This window comes from Geotrypetes seraphini, chromosome 8 (assembly GCF_902459505.1).
Source record: "Geotrypetes seraphini chromosome 8, aGeoSer1.1, whole genome shotgun sequence".
Classification (NCBI taxonomy): Eukaryota; Metazoa; Chordata; class Amphibia; order Gymnophiona; family Dermophiidae; genus Geotrypetes; species Geotrypetes seraphini.
Genome location: NC_047091.1, coordinates 162,271,889 through 162,291,658, shown reverse-complemented (window position 1 = coordinate 162,291,658; position 19,770 = coordinate 162,271,889). Strand labels below are relative to the sequence as shown.

Below are 19,770 nucleotides of genomic sequence, written 5' to 3'. Positions count from 1 at the left end.
AGAAAAATGTAATTTCTTATTTGTGTGGTATCTGACAGGTGCTTTTTGGGTACTTAGAGGTGACTAATGGATTTCAAAGGTTTGAACTGATTGGTTTTTCTCTTCATTGGAACCATCATCGAAGCGGGCCGGTCTAGCAAAGGCCCCGAGGCTGCCTCATGAAACCGCGCTAAACTACTGCTTAGGGGCAGCTCTGTACCGAAGTTAAAAGTACGCAGAGTTGCTGCTGTTGGTCTGGACTCTTGGGCTGCTGAAGGAGGGCAAAGAGCAGCTGTCCTGGAGGTTTCCCTTCCTCTCGCCTTTGCAGGTCCCTTTTTTCCACCTTTTTTTTTTTCCTTCAAAGGCCAAGGGGCCCCAGCATCGACATAAATCAAGTAAGTTCAACTGTTCCTAGCAAGCGGTTCTGCTCGGCCAAAGCTTCCCTTCTGACATGAGCCACCCTCAGGGGAAAGAAAGTGACCCGCAAAGGTGAGGGGAAGGGGGGCAGATGATGGAAGTTGGGGGGGAGAGAGAGAAGGGGCAGATGATGGAATGGAGGAGATGAGAGAGAGAAGGGGACAGATGATGGAATTGAGAAGAAGGGAGAGAGAGAGCGCAGAAGGCAGATGGATGTCAGTTGCGAGGGGAGAGCAGATGCTGAATGGAAGTGGGAAAGAACACATACTGGATGGAAGGAGGAGATAAATAAAGGGGGAAGAAAATAGTAAGATAATGGAGGGGTGAGGGAAAGGGGTGACAAGCTGTGGGTAGACACAGTGAAAAGAGGGAAACGGGACTAAATAGTAAGAAAGAATTTAATTTAGATGGAGGAAGAAAATAGAGAAGGAAGACCAGAGAAGAAAAGGGAAGAGAGAGCAGAGAATGATATCAGATCTGAGTGGAGGAAATGAGAAGAGAGAGATGCTAAAAACCACAGGGGGGAGGGAAGGACAGAGATGCCAGACCATGAGGGGAACAGAAGGAAGATGATGGATGCCAGACCAAATTGGGGGGGCAGGAGGAGAGATGGCAGGGAAAGACAGACAGTGAATGGAAGGGGTAGATGCTGGACTGAAGAGACAGAGAAGGTTATCATGCCGCTGTACCGGGCCATGGTACGCCCTCACCTGGAGTACTGCGTCCAGCACTGGTCACCGTACATGAAGAAGGACACGGTACTACTCGAAAGGGTCCAGAGAAGAGCGACTAAAATGGTTAAAGGGCTGGAGGAGTTGCCGTACAGCGAAAGATTAGAGAAACTGGGCCTCTTCTCCCTTGAGCAGAGGAGATTGAGAGGGGACATGATAGACACATTCAAGGTACTGAAGGGAATAGACTTATTAGCTAAGAACAGGTTGTTCACCCTCTGCAAGGCAGGGAGAACGAGAGGGCACTCTCTAAAGTTGAAAGGGGATAGATTCCGTACAAACGTAAGGAAGTTCTGTGGTGGAAAGCTGGAACGCTCTTCCAGAGGCTGTTATAGGGGAAAACACCCTCCAAAGATTCAAGACAATGTTAGACAAGTTCCTGCTGAACAAGAATGTGCGCTGGTAGGGCTAGTCTCAGTTAGGGTGCTGGTCTTAGACCAGAGGGCCGCCGCGTGAGCGGACTGCTGGTCATGATGGACCTCTGGTCTGACCCAGCAGTGGCAATTCTTATGTTCTTAGGGCAGACACTGACTGGAAGAGAGTAAAAAGGCAATGAAAGCAGAAACCAGAGACGACAAAAGGTAGAAAAAAAATAATTTTATTTCTATCTTGTGATTCAAATATATCAGATTTGAAATATGTATCTTGCTAGACATAACTGGGGAGTGCAAAGCCCAGGCAGTGCTTCTTTAGCTTCCAGCTGGCTTAGGGCTCTCTCTGACCAGGGGGCAGTTGCCCTAGTTCCACTCCCCTAACACCATTCCTGTCATGTGTGACTGTGGTATTCTGTTAAATGATATTTGTGTAGCATTCTGTAATAATTTGGCTTATTCAGTTTTCTTGATAGTAGAGGGGATATATGTGAAGGGGAGGGGAGACAGGGGTTTTGTTGATCTTTGCCCTGTATTATTTGTATTTATAAAATGACAATTGTATAGAATATTGTTTCTTTTTATACTTTAATAAAATATGTTCAATATAAAATCATAACTATTTGAGGCTTGTGCGGATGGGATCAGATGGTTTGTGGGACCGAGCTCGCGGGGACGGGGCAGCGATGGTTTTTAAAAAAAAATTTCAGTCTTAGTAGTTTGCCGGTCCACAAAATAATTATTTTATTTCCGCCGGTCCATAGGTGTAAAAAGGTTGAAGAACACTGGTTTATTATATCGCACAAGTTGGACTGGTCTTATGAGGATGCTAAAAAGTCCATAGACCCTACTATTTCACAAGTTTCTGGATGGCTTTAAATTACATAGTAAAATAATAGATGACGGCAGATAAAGACCCGAATGGTCCATCCAGTCTGCCCAACCTGATTCAATTTAAATTTTTTCTTCTTAGCTATTTCTGGGCAAGAATCCAAAGCTTTTCCCTGTACCGTGCTTGGGTTCCAACTGCCGAAATCTCTGTTAAGACTTACTCCAGCCCATCTACACCCTCCCAGCCATTGAAGCCCTCCCCAGCCCATCCTCCAGTGCTATAATCTTGCTCTTTTGTTCATCACCATTAATACAACATCTCAAAAGAAAAGGAAACCAAATGGCCCATTTTCTTGTCATTCAAAATACTGAAGCCTTAAGGCTACATAGTGCCATTATTTGGTAAAGTATGTTTCAGTTGTCATGGTATAGAAATAACCCACAGGTTCTGGTCTAGTTTGATGGGACTAAAGAGAAGAAAATTAATAGGTTAGACCTATAGTTTCTCCTTCTTGGTCTCCTCAGTCTCTCGACCTATCTCTCAACCCTCCATCCTCATCCCTACTAATTTGCCCTCCTCTCCATTCCGTCTTATTTCAGTGACCCCATTTTCCTTTTATACTTGTCATCTCTCAGATGATTTGAGCCACCAGCCAGCCACCCTTCTTCCTCACCTTGCTGGTTGCCACTCCTGAACATCTGTTTTCTTCTGACCACCACTAAATGCTCTAAGAGTTTGTCATTCGGTGCTCGAGACTGTGAAGCCATAGTGGAAGTTGAATCTCATAAGACTTGAGATCGGCCTAGGAATTCAGGCACAGTGATATGATGGAAGCAGGAGAAAACAACTGTTTAGAAGCTGTGAAGGCTAGTAAGAAGGATGTTAGGGGCAGGAAAATTTCTAGATAACTTGGTGCCTGGGATTTATTCAGCCTTTTCCTTCAAGCCAAGTAAGTCCTTATTAGTAACTATAAAAGTAAAAACCACACTAGGACTCTGAGATATAAAACAATTGAACATGTAAACTCATATACAGTACAATCAAAACAATCATCGATGTTTACCTATAGAGGATCCACTAAACAGCTTGTATACTTCAAGACATACTTTTGCTCATCTATCATTTTGTTAGATTACCATTTTAGCTTTTGCAGCTTTGATAGGTGGGTCATAATTTGCTTTTTATTTTTTGAGTCTTCGGAACGCTTACACTGACGCATGATTCTTTTTTATTTATATATCTCATTGTTTAAGCATGTACTTTACTGCTTACTGTCAGGTTTAGATCCAGGTTTAAATTGTTCATTACAGATGGCTTTTTTTTTTTTCCAGATTTGCTTTGGTTTGTTTTTTTTCACCTGTGTTTTGGCTTGTTTCTGATTCAACCTTATTTTCCTTTCTACAAGTTGTTAGTGGGTGCTCTACAAGTATCATCAATTATTGTTTTTGATTGTACTGTATATGATATGTACTGTATATGAGTTTATATGTTCAATTGTGTGGTTTTTACTTGTATGGTTGCCAATAAAGACTTGTTTGGCTTGAAGTCCAGGTCCTCTCTGCTCTGGTGTTGGACTTCTTTGGTCTTGTGCAGAGATTGATACTTCCCTTACTTTGGATTTATTCAGCCCTTAATATCTTTCTATTTTATAGATTTTCCATTAGGTATAATTTATTTAGATTTTTATCCCATCCTCCCAGTTTCTCAAAATGGCCTACAAGCAAACATTCACAGTGGAGTACATTTAGACAATACTAAACTAAACCTTAAGTTTGTATACCGCATCATCTCCATAAAGATAGAGCTCGACATGGTATACAGGTAATTCAATAAATGAGGGAAGGACATAATAAGAAAATAGAAGTTATGAAGAGGATAGCTAGCTTTACATTTTAAATAGATAGCTTTACGTTTTGGAGAAAAGCCAGGTTTTCAGATGCTTTCGGAATAATTGGAATGAGCCTAGGTTCAACAGCGGGGCAGGGAGATTATTCCAAAGCTCAGTGAATTTGAAGAAAAGAGATTTCCCTAATTTCCCTAATTTCCCTGCATACATGACACCTTTTAACGAGGGGAAAGATAGTTACAAAGAATATACGGTAGTTTAAGTACAAGGACCATACGGCAATTTAAGTACAGGTTAAGAATGGACTATACAGCAATTTAAGTAGAGGTTCAGAATGGAGAAGAGAGGGTAGAAGGGAGTGAGGAGTTATGGGGGGGTAAGGGGTAGATTGCGGTTGTAATTTTAGTTGAAGAGGAGGGTCTTTACTGCTTTCTGGAAGATAATTGCCAATCAAAATGCCAGTCTGATCATCTCATAAACCCATGTCCTATCAAGCCTAGTATATAGTTCAGTTTCATAAAGATGTATGTATTTTTGTTGTTTAATTCAGCTGCATCACAGGAATGCTACACTTAGCAAAACATAGTCCTATTTTCAAATGGCTGTTTCCTGCTATGAAGACATTTAGGGCTGGATTCTACAAACGACGCCTTTATCGATGGCTGCCTAAAATAGGCCACTGATCACTTGTCAATCAAGCACCGGCTTTGTGAAAGATAGGTGCTGGAAATGTAGGGTAGGGTTTTCAAGGCCTACATTTCTGGTGCTGTCTTTCACATATATTGCAGCTAGCGGCTATGGAGGCACTTTACGATGTCTAGCGCCACTTCCAGCGTTAGCCACACCTACAGTGGTGTTGGGCATTGTAAAGCTCCTCCGTAGCTGTGATGCATTTTTTTAATGCTTTTATTGTTTTTATAAACATTGTTTTGCACTTAAGTTAGGCGCCGGTAGAGTGCCTACCAACGCCTAACCTAAGGCACTGTTTATAGAATATGGGTCTTAAAGACTTTTCTGACAATTAATCTTATCAGAGACTTAGAGGAGTATTTTCAGAGCACTTACACTTAGAAAATTCTGTAGTAACCTATGGAACTTTCTGTAGGAACTTTCTGTAGGAACCTATGGAACTGTTCAATATGTATGTAAGTGACATTGCTGAAGGGTTAGAAGGAAAAGTGTGCCTTTTTGCAGATGATACCAAGATTTGTAACAGAGTAGACACTGAAGAGGGAGTGGAAAATATGAAAAAGGATCTGCAAAAGTTAGAGGAATGGTCTAATGCCTGGCAACTAAAATTCAATGCAAAGAAATGCAGAGTAATGCATTTGGGGATTAATAATAGGAAGGAACCGTATATGCTGGGAGGAGAGAAGCTGATATGCACGGACGGGGAGAGGGACCTTGGGGTGATAGTGTCCGAAGATCTAAAGGCGAAAAAAGAGTGTGACAAGGCAGTGGCTGCTGCCAGAAGGATTCTGGGCTGTATAAAGAGAGGCGTAGTCAGTAGAAGGAAGAAGGTGTTGATGCCCCTGTACAGGTCATTGGTGAGGCCCCACTTGGAGTATTGTGTTCAGTTTTGGAGACCGTATCTGGCGAAAGACGTAAGAAGACTTGAGGCGGTCCAGAGGAGGGCGACGAAAATGATAGGAGGCTTGCGCCAGAAGACGTATGAGGAGAGACTGGAAGCCCTGAATATGTATACCCTAGAGGAAAGGAGAGACAGGGGAGATATGATTCAGACGTTCAAATACTTAAAGGGTATTAACGTAGAACAAAATCTTTTCCAGAGAAAGGAAAATGGTAAAACCAGAGGACATAATTTGAGGTTGAGGGGTGGTAGATTCAGGGGCAATGTTAGGAAATTCTACTTTACGGAGAGGGTGGTGGATGCCTGGAATGCGCTCCCGAGAGAGGTGGTGGAGAGTAAAACTGTGACTGAGTTCAAAGAAGCGTGGGATGAACACAGAAGATTTAGAATCAGAAAATAATATTAAAGATTGAACTAGGCCAGTTACTGGGCAGACTTGTACGGTCTGTGTCTGTGCATGGCCGTTTGGAGGAGGATGGGCAGGGGAGGACTTCAATGGCTGGGAGGGTGTAGATGGGCTGGAGTAAGTCTTAACAGAGATTTCGGCAGTTGGAACCCAAGCACAGTACCGGTTAAAGCTTTGGATTCTCGCCCAGAAATAGCTAAGAAGAAAAAAAAATAAAATAATAATTTAAATTGAATCAGGTTGGGCAGACTGGATGGACCATTCGGGTCTTTATCTGCCGTCATCTACTATGTTACTATGTAACTTTGAACTTTGAAAATGAGCCCTTTAGTCTTCTGTGCATGGCCACTGTGCCTTTTGTTTGAATTGTCATGAAGCTTACATTCCATGGTATTCATAGTGCATAGCAAACAAAAATAAAGCATGAATTTTGGCCTGGTTTTCTCTGTTAAAAAAAACCCTTATGATTTCACATTTCTTTTCATATCTTTCACAAATAGTAATATTTGTCAATTTTTGTTTGTTGTATTGAGGTAGTCTATTTACGATGCATACTTGTGGTGTGTTAGAACTGTTTTTAATATGCGTTCCCTTTTATCTCATTTCTTCACCTTTTTCTGCCATTTGCTGATATACAGTACATGGTCGAGTCACATTATTATGGCCACCTGCTAATATCCAAAATAACCGCCTCTGACAGCACAGATGGCAGCCAGATTCCTTGGGAGTGACTCAGTAAGATGCTGGGTGGTTGCTAGAGGTATCTGGAGCCATGCAGACTGCAGTGTGTCGACAGTTGCTGATGGGTGTGTGGTGGTGGATCCAGTCATCGAACATGTTGATCGAGGTCCCAAATGTGTTTGATTGGGTTAAGGTATGAGGTATTCTGGTGGTTTGACATCTCGCATTATCCTGTTGAAAGATCCCATCGGCCAACATGTACTGTTATACTTGATCGGCAAGGATGGAGAGATGCCCATATTGGTTGAGAGTGCCTTCCAGAGGTATAGAGGGACTCAAACCATACCAAGAAAATATTCTCCAGCCCTTAACGCTACCACCACCAGCTCGTTTACATCCAGAAGTTGTTGCTGGGTGTTTATTCCCAGCAGTTTCATGCCTGACACGCCAATATCCATCTTTTTGTGACTCATCAGAGAAGGCAACCCTCTGCCAGTTGGTGCAAGTCTAATATCAGTACTCCTGTGCAAATTGCAGCTGTTTTTTTGTGATGAACCCTTGTGAGCATAGGTGCAGTTACCAGCCGTCTGCTCTGGAGCCCCATTCGCAACAGGGTTTGCTGCACAGTCATTTTGGATGCATCTGGAAGCCCTTGGTTCATTTAGATGGTGAGTTGCTCCATGGTAGCGTGCTGATCACCCGCACCAACCTGCACAGCCGATGTCCACCTCTCACATCGATGGCTCGTGCTGCCCCACTGTTACCACGTTGAGTCATTGAAAAGGTTCACTTTAACCACAGCAGCCCGTAAACAGTTCACAAACTCCGCCGTTTCCAAAATGCTGATGCCCAGTAACCAAGGATCATGCCCTTTTCAGTGTCTGATAAATCGCGCTTTTTCTCCATTACATTCACAGTTGCTATATTGGAAACTTGATGGAATCCCAGCTTATATACCTATGAAGGCTGCACGCGACACTTGCATTTGTTCATTGGCTGTGCATCTCTGATGTCAGAGGTAGGCGGCGCTCATAATAATGTGACTTCACTGTGTATTTCATTGCATTTAGCTTCCATTTTGCCTTTTTTCCCCAGCTGTCACTGTCTGTCTGTCAGTAATGCAGCCACCTGGCTGGCTGTTGAGATATTTGAGCCTCTGGTTTCTCAGCACTGTTAACCTCAACTAGTATATTAAGTTCATAATATATTGTGTTACGTCCTTATGTGTGAAAGGGTTAGTTTATTCTCTATCAATTTATAGTGTTACTTTCTTCCTAGGAACTTCAGAATAGTATTTTGAGCCTTGCCACTCAGATCCTGACTGGATGTGATGAAGTTTTAGATATGCTGCAGCAAGTAACTACTGCTCTTATTAACAGTGACATGTTTGATCGAGAGCAGAGGTAAGCTGTTTTGTTTTTCACCACATTCTAGTTATTCAAAAATAGGTCTTTCTTTAAGAAATGTAAATACTCAGTCTTCCTATTTTATGATTTAAAAAAAGTAGTGAAAACAGGGTTATAACCCTATTTTGTTGCACTTCTTTGACAAAATAATTATAATTATGGATTCTTGGTAGATTTGATGCTTCTATTGAACCAACATAAGAATAACCAAGGCACTAATGCATGAGCTTTCAAGACCATACAGGTTCCTTTGGGTGGCAGTTCTTATGTTGGGGCAATAAAATGTATAAATATATAAATCTAGTTTCTCTAGGACCAGTAGAACCCTAGAACTGTTAGCATTCTCTTTCAGGATGCACTGGACACTTAAATAGGTAAAAACTCACTTGTATTGAAAAAGTTGTTTTTGTAAATAGATCTCTAGGAAACATTTGGGTTCCTCATGGAAAACCAAACTGGCAACATTGTGAGACATCACTCAGGAGGGGAGGAGTGGCCTAGTGGTTAGAGCTGCTGTCTCAGCACCTTGAGGTGGTGAGTTTGGAGGGTTAAGTGACTCTAGGCAGTGGCGTACTAAGGGGGGGGGCGGTCCACCCCGGGGCAGATGATGGAAATGGAGAGAAGGGGGAGAGAGAAAAGGGCAGATGATGGAAGTGGGGAGAGAGAAGAGGGCAGATGATGGAAGTGGGGAGAAGGGAGAGCAAATGCTGAATGGAAGTGGAGAAAGAGAACACATACTGGATGGAAGGAGAGATAAAGAAAAAGGACATATGCTGGATGGGGGAAGAAGATAGAGTTAGTGAGATAGTGGAGGGGTGAAGGAAAGGGGTGGCATGCTGTGGGTAGACACAGTGAAAAGAGGGAAACTGAGGGCTGCATAGTAAGAAAGAATTTAATTTAGACGGAGGCAGAAAATAAAGAAGGAAGCCCAGAGAAGGAAAGGGAGGAGAGAGAGATGCCAGAGAACAGGGAAGGAGACAGAGATATTAGATCTGAGCAGAGGAAATGAGAAGAGAGAGATGCTAAAAACCACAGGGAGGGGAGCCTTGCGGAGAGGGTGTGTCCAAGATGGAGGCGGAGTGACTGACGGGTTGTGGTCGAGTAGCAGGATTTTTGACTTTGTTCCCCTGTTCGGCAATGCCGCATTCAAAGTGCAAAGGCGTAGTCCGAATGGGCCCCTTACCGTCGGAATCTTCCATGCCAATGCGTCAAACGCTGCTCGATTTCCCCACCAGAGCTCATCTCAACAGTGGAGAACGAGGTGCTGTGGCGTTGATTCCCTCGGACTTGGACATCATGCCGGTGCCGGAAGTTTCTCTCTCGCCTCTCAATCTGACTATCCCTCCATGCCCAGCGGCAGAGACGCCTACGTTGCAGAGAAGACCGGATTCCGAAGTGGTATCTGGAGCCTTCTCGCTTGAGGGGAGCTGGACGGATCAAGGAGCTGCTGGGAAGGTTAAACATCAAGGAGCCGAGAGTTCTTCCTCGACCTCTTTGGAAGTTACTCTTAAGGATGTCTGGAGTTTGTTACAGAAGATGGAAGGAACGCTTAGAAAATCCATAGAGGAAACTGCAAGTTTGGTAGGCAAAGTTGACTCTCTTGTATAAACTGTTGAAGTAATTAAAAAAGATACTGAATCTAAGTTTCTCACTGTAAATGAAGAAATTGCAGCTTTAAAAACTATTAATGAAACTTTGGTTAAAGATAAACTATTGATTCATAGGAAAATCGAACAACTAGAAAACTTTAACAGAAGATTAAACTTAAGAATATTAAATTTTCCAAGATCCCCTGATGTTTCTCTAGTTGAATTGTTTAGAAAATATTTGATAGAAAATTTGGGCTTCACCTCTGATACTATTCCTCCATTAAATAAAATTTACTATCTACCTTGTCCTGTAAAGAAAAGAGGGACTGAAGCAGAAGTAGTAATAAATCAGGAAATCCAGCAAGCTTCAATGGATCTTGGCAATATTTCCCAGATTTTGGAGACAACGATATCAACAAATGATGAGGGCCACCTTACTTATCTCATTAGTTTTTACACAAGACCTCAATGCCATTATAAGAATGTATTTTAGAAGGGCACAAACTTCCTTCTTGGGACGTGTTTGGATATATCCCAACGTCAACAAGGAAACTCAAGCAAGGAGGAAGCTTTTTCTTGCAATGAGGCAGGAAACAAAAGATTTGGGGGCCAACTTCCAATTGGCATACCCATGTAAATGTATAATTAAGTATGCAGGATCGAAATATACTTTTTTGTTCCGGACCACTTAAGGACTTTTCTGAACTTGAAAAATATCTAAGAGTTAAGATGGTAGATATATAAAGATGAGCTATTACCATTAGTGCCATGAGAATGAATCTAATTTTCTTGTCTATGTTAATTAAGTCCCTTGTTTTTTTTCTAGGATAACACCCCCCTAAATTAGTTGGGGTCTAAGAGGAATTTAATTGTTGTTGTACTATAAATTTATATCTGGAAATTTCTTTTTTTCCTTTTTGCTTTGCTTAAACAAGGGTTTAATTGCTTGTTATATATTGCAAAATTTAATAAATAAATAAAATTAAATTAAAAAAAAAAACACAGGGGAGAGGGAAAGAGAGATGAAAGGAGAAAGATGCCAGACCATGAGGGAACAGAGGGAAGATGATAGATGTCAGACCAAAGGGGGTGTGTGTCTAGAAGAGAGATGGCAGAGGGAGACTGACAGTTTTTGGAAGGGGCAGACAGTGGATGGAACGGACAGATGCTGGATTGAAGAGACAGGGCAGACGCTGGAAGTAAAAGAGTGAAAAGAAGATAAAAGCAGAAACCAGAGACAACAAAAGGGAGAAAAAAATCATTTTATTTCTATTTTGTCATTAGAATATATCAGATTTGAAATATATATCCTGCTAGAGACATAACTGGGGTCTGCAAAACCCAGGCAGTGCTTCTTTAACTAGATGTAAGGGGTAGAGAAAGAGGGCACATGATGGAAGGAGGGGATAAATAAAAGGAGGGCACATGATGGGGGGAAAAGGATTGAGTTAGGGAAATACTGGAGGTGGGTGAGGGAAAGAGGTGGCGAGCTGTAGGTAGACAGTAAAAAAGGAAATTGATGAGAGGATAGTAAGAACGTAATCTAGATGGATGCAGAAAATAAATTGAAAAGGAAAATTAGGGAAGAAAGGGATTGCAGAAGAGAGGGTTGGGAGAGGGAAGGAGAGGAGAGAGATGCCAGACCAATGGATGTGAAAGGAGAGATGGAAGGGGGAGGCATACAGTTTCTGGAAGGGGCATGGAAGGAGAGAAGATGCCATATAGGGGCAGAGAGACGGCAGACAGTGGATGGAAAGAAGATGAGGAAAGCAGAAACTAGAGAAGACAAAGGTAGAACAAAAATTTTCTATTTATTTATTGCTTTAGGAGACATGTGTCACTGTTTCTGTGGTGTTGCATTGTATGCAGAGTCCAGTTTCTTGCTGGTTCAATTTAACCTTTGTCTATGTATTTCTATTTTATCCCCCCTTTTACAAAACTGTGGAGCGATTTTTAGCACCAGCCTTGGTGGTAGCAGCTCTGATGCTCAGAATTCTATGAGCATCAGGGCTGTTACCACCCTGGCTAAAATCCACACTACAGTTTTGTAAAAGAGGGAGGGGTTAGTTTGTGATGACATATTCCATATTAGGCAAAGGTATTTTCTGTGTTCTGTATGTTCGAAAGACATGGTTTTCTGTTAGGATTGATCTGTACTAGTCTGGCTTGTTTGATTTTACAATGGGTGTATTGATGTTGTACTGCTCACTGCAGTATCTAAGATGCTGCTTTTTCCTAGGTACTCATGTGTGACGTGTGGCTTATTACTAAAAAATCATGTTTTTCGTATAGATGGGGGGGTTGTCAAAAAATGATGGGTCCCAGGTGTCACATATGCTAGGTACTAATGACCCAAATATCATGAAAACACAATATGGAAAAAGATAAATGCTTTCAATAATGATTATTGTAGTGTCCAATGATATAAAATGAGAACAGCATAGGCTATAGACTCATTCAAAAAATGAAGGAAAAAGCCTCAGAAAGGGCCTTCTCATCTCCTCCGAAGTGGTTGAGCGGTCACCTCATTAGCAAAAAAACCTTCAATATGTGTTAAAGCCTTATGCTGTGCTCCGCTAATGAAAAATAGATGATAGAAGAAAATTTTCAACTTATCTTCGCTGATCGGTACACCAACGGTGGCCAGCGTTTCACAAATATATGCTGCCTCAGGGTGTATCCCGACCGATCAGACTTCTTTCAAAAAGGGGACACCGATTTGGTGAAATGCTGGCCACCGTTGGTGTACCAATCAGCGAAGATAAGTTGAAAATTTTCTTCTATCATCTATTTTTCATTAGCGGAGCACAGCATAAGGCTTTAACACATATTGAAGGTTTTTTGCCAATGAGGTGACCGCTTGACCACTTCTTTAAAAACCATTTTGGTAGAGGTGGGAGGGCCCTTTCTGAGGCTTTTTCCTTCATTTTTTGAATGAGTCTATAGCCTATGCTGTTCTCATTTTATATCATTGGACACTACATATGCTAGGTACGCCACTGACTCTAGGCAAGTTGCTTAACCCTCTATTGACCCAGGTACCACAGATTGTGAGCCACCAGGACAGATATAGAGAAAATACTTAAGAGTACCTGATTACTATTCAGTGTATTGTAAACTGCTTTGAGTGAATCTTCATGAAAAAGCAGTTAATAAATCCAAATAAATGAATGAATCCTAGCAGTTTGAAAGCAGTATGAGTGATGCAACTTTGTTACAGAAAATGGATAAACCATAGACACAATTATTGGTCTGTAGCTAAATTTCTAAAATAAATTTTCTTAAATTTTGAATGTGTTAAATAGTCCAACAATGGCTAAATGAGTTTACTTTCTTTTTCCAAAATCTTTGGTAATGATTTATTTCTGCCTGATGAAAAATTTTCAGTGCAAATATTTAACTGTCAATTTCCCCCCTTTTTTCAGGTTAAAAGGCTTAGAGCAAATAACTAAAGCTACTATGCTTGGTCATCTTCTTCCAGTATTACTGACATCTCTGATGCATCCAAATTTACAGACGTTGACAATGGCTGATGCACTGATGCCTCAGCTGGTTCAGCTTGTACTTTATACCAGTCAGGTAAAACTACAGTATGCAGAACAAAAAAAATTGAAGATGAGGTTTATTTTTTGCAGCTTAATGAGTTTGTGAAAAGAGCTGATTATAACTTGGAAATAAGTTACTTTGTATACTTTTACAGACTGCTTTGCTGCTTAAAACCCAGTTGCCAGTTTTCTCAGATATGAGCAGCTCCCCCAGTAGTGCATCAGAACAGAAATGCAAGCTATTTCCTGATAATAGGTAACTAATATTATAATTTATTAGTTCTAGTCTTGTTTTGTGTATGCGTGTGTATGTGCATAGCTGGACATGAAAATATTAAGGTGGCATTAAAGGCATCGGAACATTGTTCCGTGAAAGTGCTTATTATACAGCAGTAACTAGTTTAAAATATATTTATTTAAATGACTTGAAAATTCTAAGCACTGTTTAATAATTATAATTCAGTAATCCTACAATTCTCAATTAATAACTAATATAAAATACTCTAAAACATTAAAAATCTAACTTTTATATAACACAACAATAAAAACTAAATAAATTAAAAGATGTATAGTAGCACCCCTTTTGTATTGCTTAACTGCCAAGGAAATGTGTGATTTTGAGTTGTTGATGTGTTAAAAGCATGTTTGTGAAAATGAGGTGGGTAGCATTTTAACTGACAGTAGCTGGATATTATCATGATGCCAAATGCTGAAATTACATGTTGGACTGCAAGAAACAGTGTGGTATATCTTTGTGATAACACATACTCATGGGCGTAGCCAGCGGGGTGCAGTTGCACCCCTCTAACTGACCGAAAATGAATGCAGTGCTAAATGCTTGTGGCCAGCCCCCACCAGGGCCTTTCCTCTGTTGCGTCACTTCCGATGCAGCAGACGAGGGACCCTGGCTGGGCTGGCCGCAAGCAGCCTGTTTATAGCGTTTCCCCTGCTGGTTGGCTGCCACTGCTGCTTTGGGAGGGTCTGTGAATAAGAAATACTTGCTTCACACAGGGAAAGGGGAGGGGTCATTTGGAGGCCAGACCCACACAAGGGAGGGAGGAGGTCGTTGGATCAGGAGCAGGATGGCAGGGAGATGCCATAGAGGAGTGTGTGTGTGGGGGGGGCGTAGAAAGTGAGAGAGAGCAGACCCACAGAAGGAAGAAGGGAGGTGAACTGCAATTGGGGGGTGGAGGTGGAAAGAAGGGTACATGGATGGTGGACCCACAAGGTGAAAGGGATGAGATGGAGATGAATGCTTGACCCATAAGTAGGAGTAGAAGAAAGTGACCCAAACCAGAAAGAAGGTTGGGAAGGAAGGAAGAGATGCGTGAGAGGGGGTGGGATGAGGAAACATGCATACTTTTACGCTCTGGAATCTTATATAAAATTAGTGCTGTCTGCTTCTGTTGTTCAATTTCAGTCTTCAGTCAGTCGGTCTAATACCAACTTTGTGAAGTGACTTACAGCAGTTTAGTGTAATTACTTGGTTTTTGGTGTTGTAAGTGAAACTGATATAAAGACATTGTTGAGGTAAGTTTTTAAATCTTGTGACTAACAACGTTTTTAGATAACTTTGAAACATTAGATTTTGTTTAGGCCTAATTGAAACGAGTGAAGTGAGTTTCTATCAGTTGACTGGACTCAAATGGATAATTATAATTAATTTTGGTAATTTATAATTCAGAAATGAATTGGAACAAAATAGAAAAAAGCAAGAGTGAAGAAGACATTGACATTGGCTTCTTCTGCTGCTCTAGATCAAGTTGCGCATCCATTGATGTCATCACGTAATAGTGATGCCACGGCAAGGGATGTTGCGATCATGACTTGGGAAGAAGGGTTGGGTGTTCATCACTAATGACCACAAGTCTAAAATGGAAATATGAAAATGTTCTTGGAAACCTGACGATTTTTCATAAGATGCTATCCAGTCAAAAAGAAAATTCAGACAAGAGTGGCTAAAGACCTATGCTCCTTGACTTGCGTATACAAAATGTCTAAAAGGAGCATTGTGGTTGTACTGTGTTCTTTTTCATCCTGCTTCTGTGTTAGTGCAAGGTGTCTTGGGTTCCTTCATCATTAAGTCATTCATGCACTACCAAGTCATGCAGAAAGCCTGTAAAAACCACGTCTTGAATCAGTGGCACAAAGCAGCAGTAGTAGCAGCTGCCAAGAATTTAGTTGAAAATAAGCTTGTACATGCCATGTTGATTTCTGACCACAAAAATAGTTGAAGAAAAAAAGGTATTATCAATAATTTCCACAATAATATTTTGTGGCAGTCCCTAAGAGGTAAGGCGTAACAGGAAGACAATTTTCAAGACTTGATTCATCTAAGAATTGAAGCGGGTGATAAAGCAATGGAGACATTTTGAAAAGGGTAACAGAAATGCTACATATCACCTCAAGTCCAAAACAGATTAATCAATTTGTGTGGGTTGATGGCTAAAGATTCTATAGTAAGTGATGCAAAAAAAACCAAAACACAACACCTTATGCCTACAGCATAATAGCAGACGAAACATGACACATCTGGAAAGGAGCAGTTGTTGGTTGGTGTTTTGTTTTTTGATGAAGAAAAGATGGCCATCTGTGAGGACTTTCTTGGGTTTGTCAAATTGAATGCATTGAATGCTCAAACTATAGTAACCAAAATAGACAAATTTCTAAAAAGTGAAAATTTTGGTTCAAATAAGTGGGTTGAACATGGTTACGATGGATGTTCATCCATGATAGGAAATTGGTGATGTTCAGAAGATCTTGCTAGATAAGTATTTTTTAAAAATATGTTTTTTTATTGTGCCAGTCACAAATTGAATTTGGTTGTGAATGATTTAAACCATGTACCTGAAATCCGAAACATGATTACCACAGAAAAGGATGTGATAAACTTTTTTTGTGAATCTGTTAAGAACATAAGAGAATTAAGAAGTGTTGTGCGAAGAAAGTATGTACCCAACATTCCAGGGTTAAATGAGACAGGTTGGTCTCAGAAGTACAAAAGTATTGGCATATTGAACCGTAAGGTAACGGCGGAATAGAAATCACTAATGTAATATAATATTGAAACAACATTTTGTAAGTATCGTTCAAAGGTTGGAAAAGCTATCAAAAGAAGGTATCAGTAATGCTGTTACTAGATAAATTGCTTTCCAGCCATATTGTGCCATGATAAAATCTGAATTCATCATGTGCGTGAGGTTAATTACAAAGTATTCGGCTCTGCTAGAACCCGTGGCAAATACTTTAAAATAAAAAAAAAAAAATCTGAATATGTTACAATGTGTGGACCACATAAAAAGAATTTTAACAGTCGTGAAAGGATATCGTGAAGTAGAAAGATTTTTATGCCAGGATATTCTGTCCACCAATATTGGATCTCAAAACATTGGCATTAAACTGCAAATACTGAGGATTGTAAGAATGCAACATCATTCAAATCCAGCAACATTACCAACTGATGAATTTTGGAAAAGATCGTTAATAATTCCTTATCTAGATTCTTTGATATCTTCACTGGAGGAAAGATTTTCCAATGACAATTTACCTGTATTTTCTTTACTATTATTGCACCGTGCTGTTATGTTGGAAATGTCAATCAAAGAGTTTAGCAAAGAAGTGCAGTGTTTCTGTGATTTTTTTTTTTTTTTACAATATAATTTGGAAAATTTTGATAGTGAGGTAGCACTGTTCTACAAGTCTTGGAGAGGGAAAAAAAGCAAAGGAGGACTGTATGAAGGAGCTGACAGTGGAAGAATTGGAGAAAGAAGCGATGACCTTTTTTCCACAAACGAAACATGCTCTTCTCATTTTGAGTACTATTGAGTGCTCGCTTAGTACCTTACACAGAATGAAAACTTGGTTCACTCAACAGTGACAGATCATATGAATGGGCTAGGTATGTTGAGTGTGCTTGAAAGCTGGTTTGGGAAAGAAGGATAGACAAGGAAATTCTGGAAAGGTTTAGCGCAGATAGAAGAAAATTTGTTTTAGTGTAAGTTAGACTAAGTTTAAAATAAAAACATTTTTTCAATAGCCTATTTTTTTCATGTCCTCCAACCTTGAACAAAAGTCTTCTTACGTAGCTTACAACCATGTATTCAAGCTCAAGTCCAATCCCAATGTAATTTTCTCAGTCTAAGATCGTATACACCCCTCTGGCTCAAGATCCTGGCTGCGCCCATGATATACTGTCTTAATCTAGAATAAATATAGAGCTCATATACTGATGCATTTGTTTGTCTGTATCAATGGATGGTCTTTAGAATGCTTGAAGAGAAGGAAGAGCCAGGTTTTCTTACTGGTTTGAAGATCCCTGCTCCATGGGCTGCTGGGAAGACTGTAGAAACAGCACATCCTGTCAGAGACAACTATAAGTTTAAGGAAACTGTTCATATCCCAGGTGCCCGCTGTCTGTATCTGAGATTTGACAGTCGATGTTCCTCACAATATGACTATGATAAGGTAAGTCAGGTCAGGTATTAATGTTTTACTGCTATTGCTCAGCTTTCTATGTTATAAGAAATTCAAGTCTCTGCTAAAACTCGCTTCTTTAAGCAGGCTTTTAGTTTATGAATATTGGTGTACAGATGTGTAACCTATTCTGTTTGTGAAATTTTAAAATGAAGGTCAAGTATGATCTTGCAGTTGGATGGCTAGGTCTTTTCTGTTATTTTAATGGAGATGCTTTCTATTTATTGAATATTTTGAATTTGTAAACCACTATGATCTGATAATGGTGAATGATGTGTCAAGTTTTTAAATGAATATAAGCATAAACCTTATTTATATTTAATATCGCTTATCACTACTAGATGCATATTAGTTGTATATAGAAAAATGATATGAAAGTGTTGTTTTTTTCTTTTTCTAAAACTGTGCCACAGTATGTGTACTATCAGATTTGAATAGCCAGTACTTTTAGATCCTGGACAAAAATATATAATATTTGTATCTAAGTATAAAATGATAATTTTGCCGTATTATAATGTAAGTTTTTATTTTGAAACTGGAGTTGGAGGTGATACATTTTTACTGACTCCCAATACCACCCAAAATTGCTTCTGATGCCACAACCCTGGAAAATCTGTATTAGTTTTATATGGTTTGTACTTTAATATTGTAATAGTCTTCATTTTTTTAAGCTGGTGATCTATGCAGGCCCTAACACAAACAGCAGGAAAGTTGCTGAATACGGAGGCAATACATTGGGATATGGCAGTCGGAGCGTCCTAGGAACTGGTTGGCCAAAAGACTTAGTCAAGGTATTGTCACCTAAAGTGCAATTTTATTTCGAATAGGTCTTCGTTCAATGGTTTTGTTTAGAAATGCTTATATTTCTTTCTAGTTTAGTTATTTTGTACCCCATTAGCACTTATTTAAATATGAATTGTATATTGTACATATGAGTATATCACATTTTCATGTTTACCTGCAGTACAGGCCATACTATGGGGACTGGCTTGTATGCTGGGGAGAAAAAATGCAATTTGTTTATTAAAAAAAATAAAAAAAAGATATATCACAATCATGAAAGCGGCACCACTTGAATTTAAACTATCACTACTGCACTACTTAGCCCATAACCTGAAAACAGAAAATTCCCCACCAACAAAGGCCACATAATAATAACCCCTATCCTAAAAAATAGCAAAGAATCGTCAGCCCTAGTTACCAACTATAGACCAATTGCTTCCATACCACTCATCGTAAAGATCATGGAGGGACTGGTATACTCCCAATTGATGGAATATCTGGACCAGTTCTCACTCCTTCATAAGACTCAATCCAGCTTTAGACCGCTTTTCAGCACGGAAACGGTAATTGCGGCCATCTTAGATTACTTGCATCTACTATTAAGCAAAGGCCTCAATGCCCTGAATTTGCAATTCGACATGAGCTCTGCCATTGATCTTGTAGACCATGCGAAAATGCTACAGTGCCTAGACGCTATTGGCATCAGGGGCGAAGTACTAAACTGGTTTCATGGTTTCCTTTCATCCCGCACCTATCAGGTTCGCTTCAACAATGATCTCTCCAACACCTGGAGCAGCCCATCCGGCGTACCGCAAGGGTCCCCACTATCCCCTCTGCTTTTCAATATCTACATGACCTCACTGAGCGTTCAATTAACCCAGCTGGGGATGACTTTACCCAGTTACGCTGATGACTTTATGATCATATCCCATTTGCCAACTCCATCTCGGAAACAATTCCAAAAGCATCAGAAGCCATAAACTTGATGGAGCACTGGATGACAGACTTCAAACTCAAGCTCAATACAGAGAAGGCAAAATTCTTTGTTGCTTCTCCACGCCCTCTTGACACCAAAACTCCACTAGACATCAACAAACATAACTACCCCATACAGCCCACC

General features: G+C 40.3%; 1 protein-coding gene across 4 annotated transcripts in view; it reads left to right on the top strand.

The window, feature by feature from the left end:
* Nucleotides 1–19,770, top strand: part of HECTD4 (HECT domain E3 ubiquitin protein ligase 4) — a 492,696-nt gene that overhangs the window by 153,322 nt on the left and 319,604 nt on the right. For all 4 annotated transcript variants that reach the window (XM_033956861.1, XM_033956860.1, XM_033956862.1 and 1 more), the window contains 5 exons: nt 8,133–8,257; nt 13,275–13,428; nt 13,550–13,650; nt 17,660–17,858; nt 18,539–18,658. In XM_033956861.1, the coding sequence (XP_033812752.1) occupies nt 8,133–8,257; nt 13,275–13,428; nt 13,550–13,650; nt 17,660–17,858; nt 18,539–18,658 (699 nt within the window). The remainder of the gene's footprint in view (nt 1–8,132; nt 8,258–13,274; nt 13,429–13,549; nt 13,651–17,659; nt 17,859–18,538; nt 18,659–19,770) is intronic.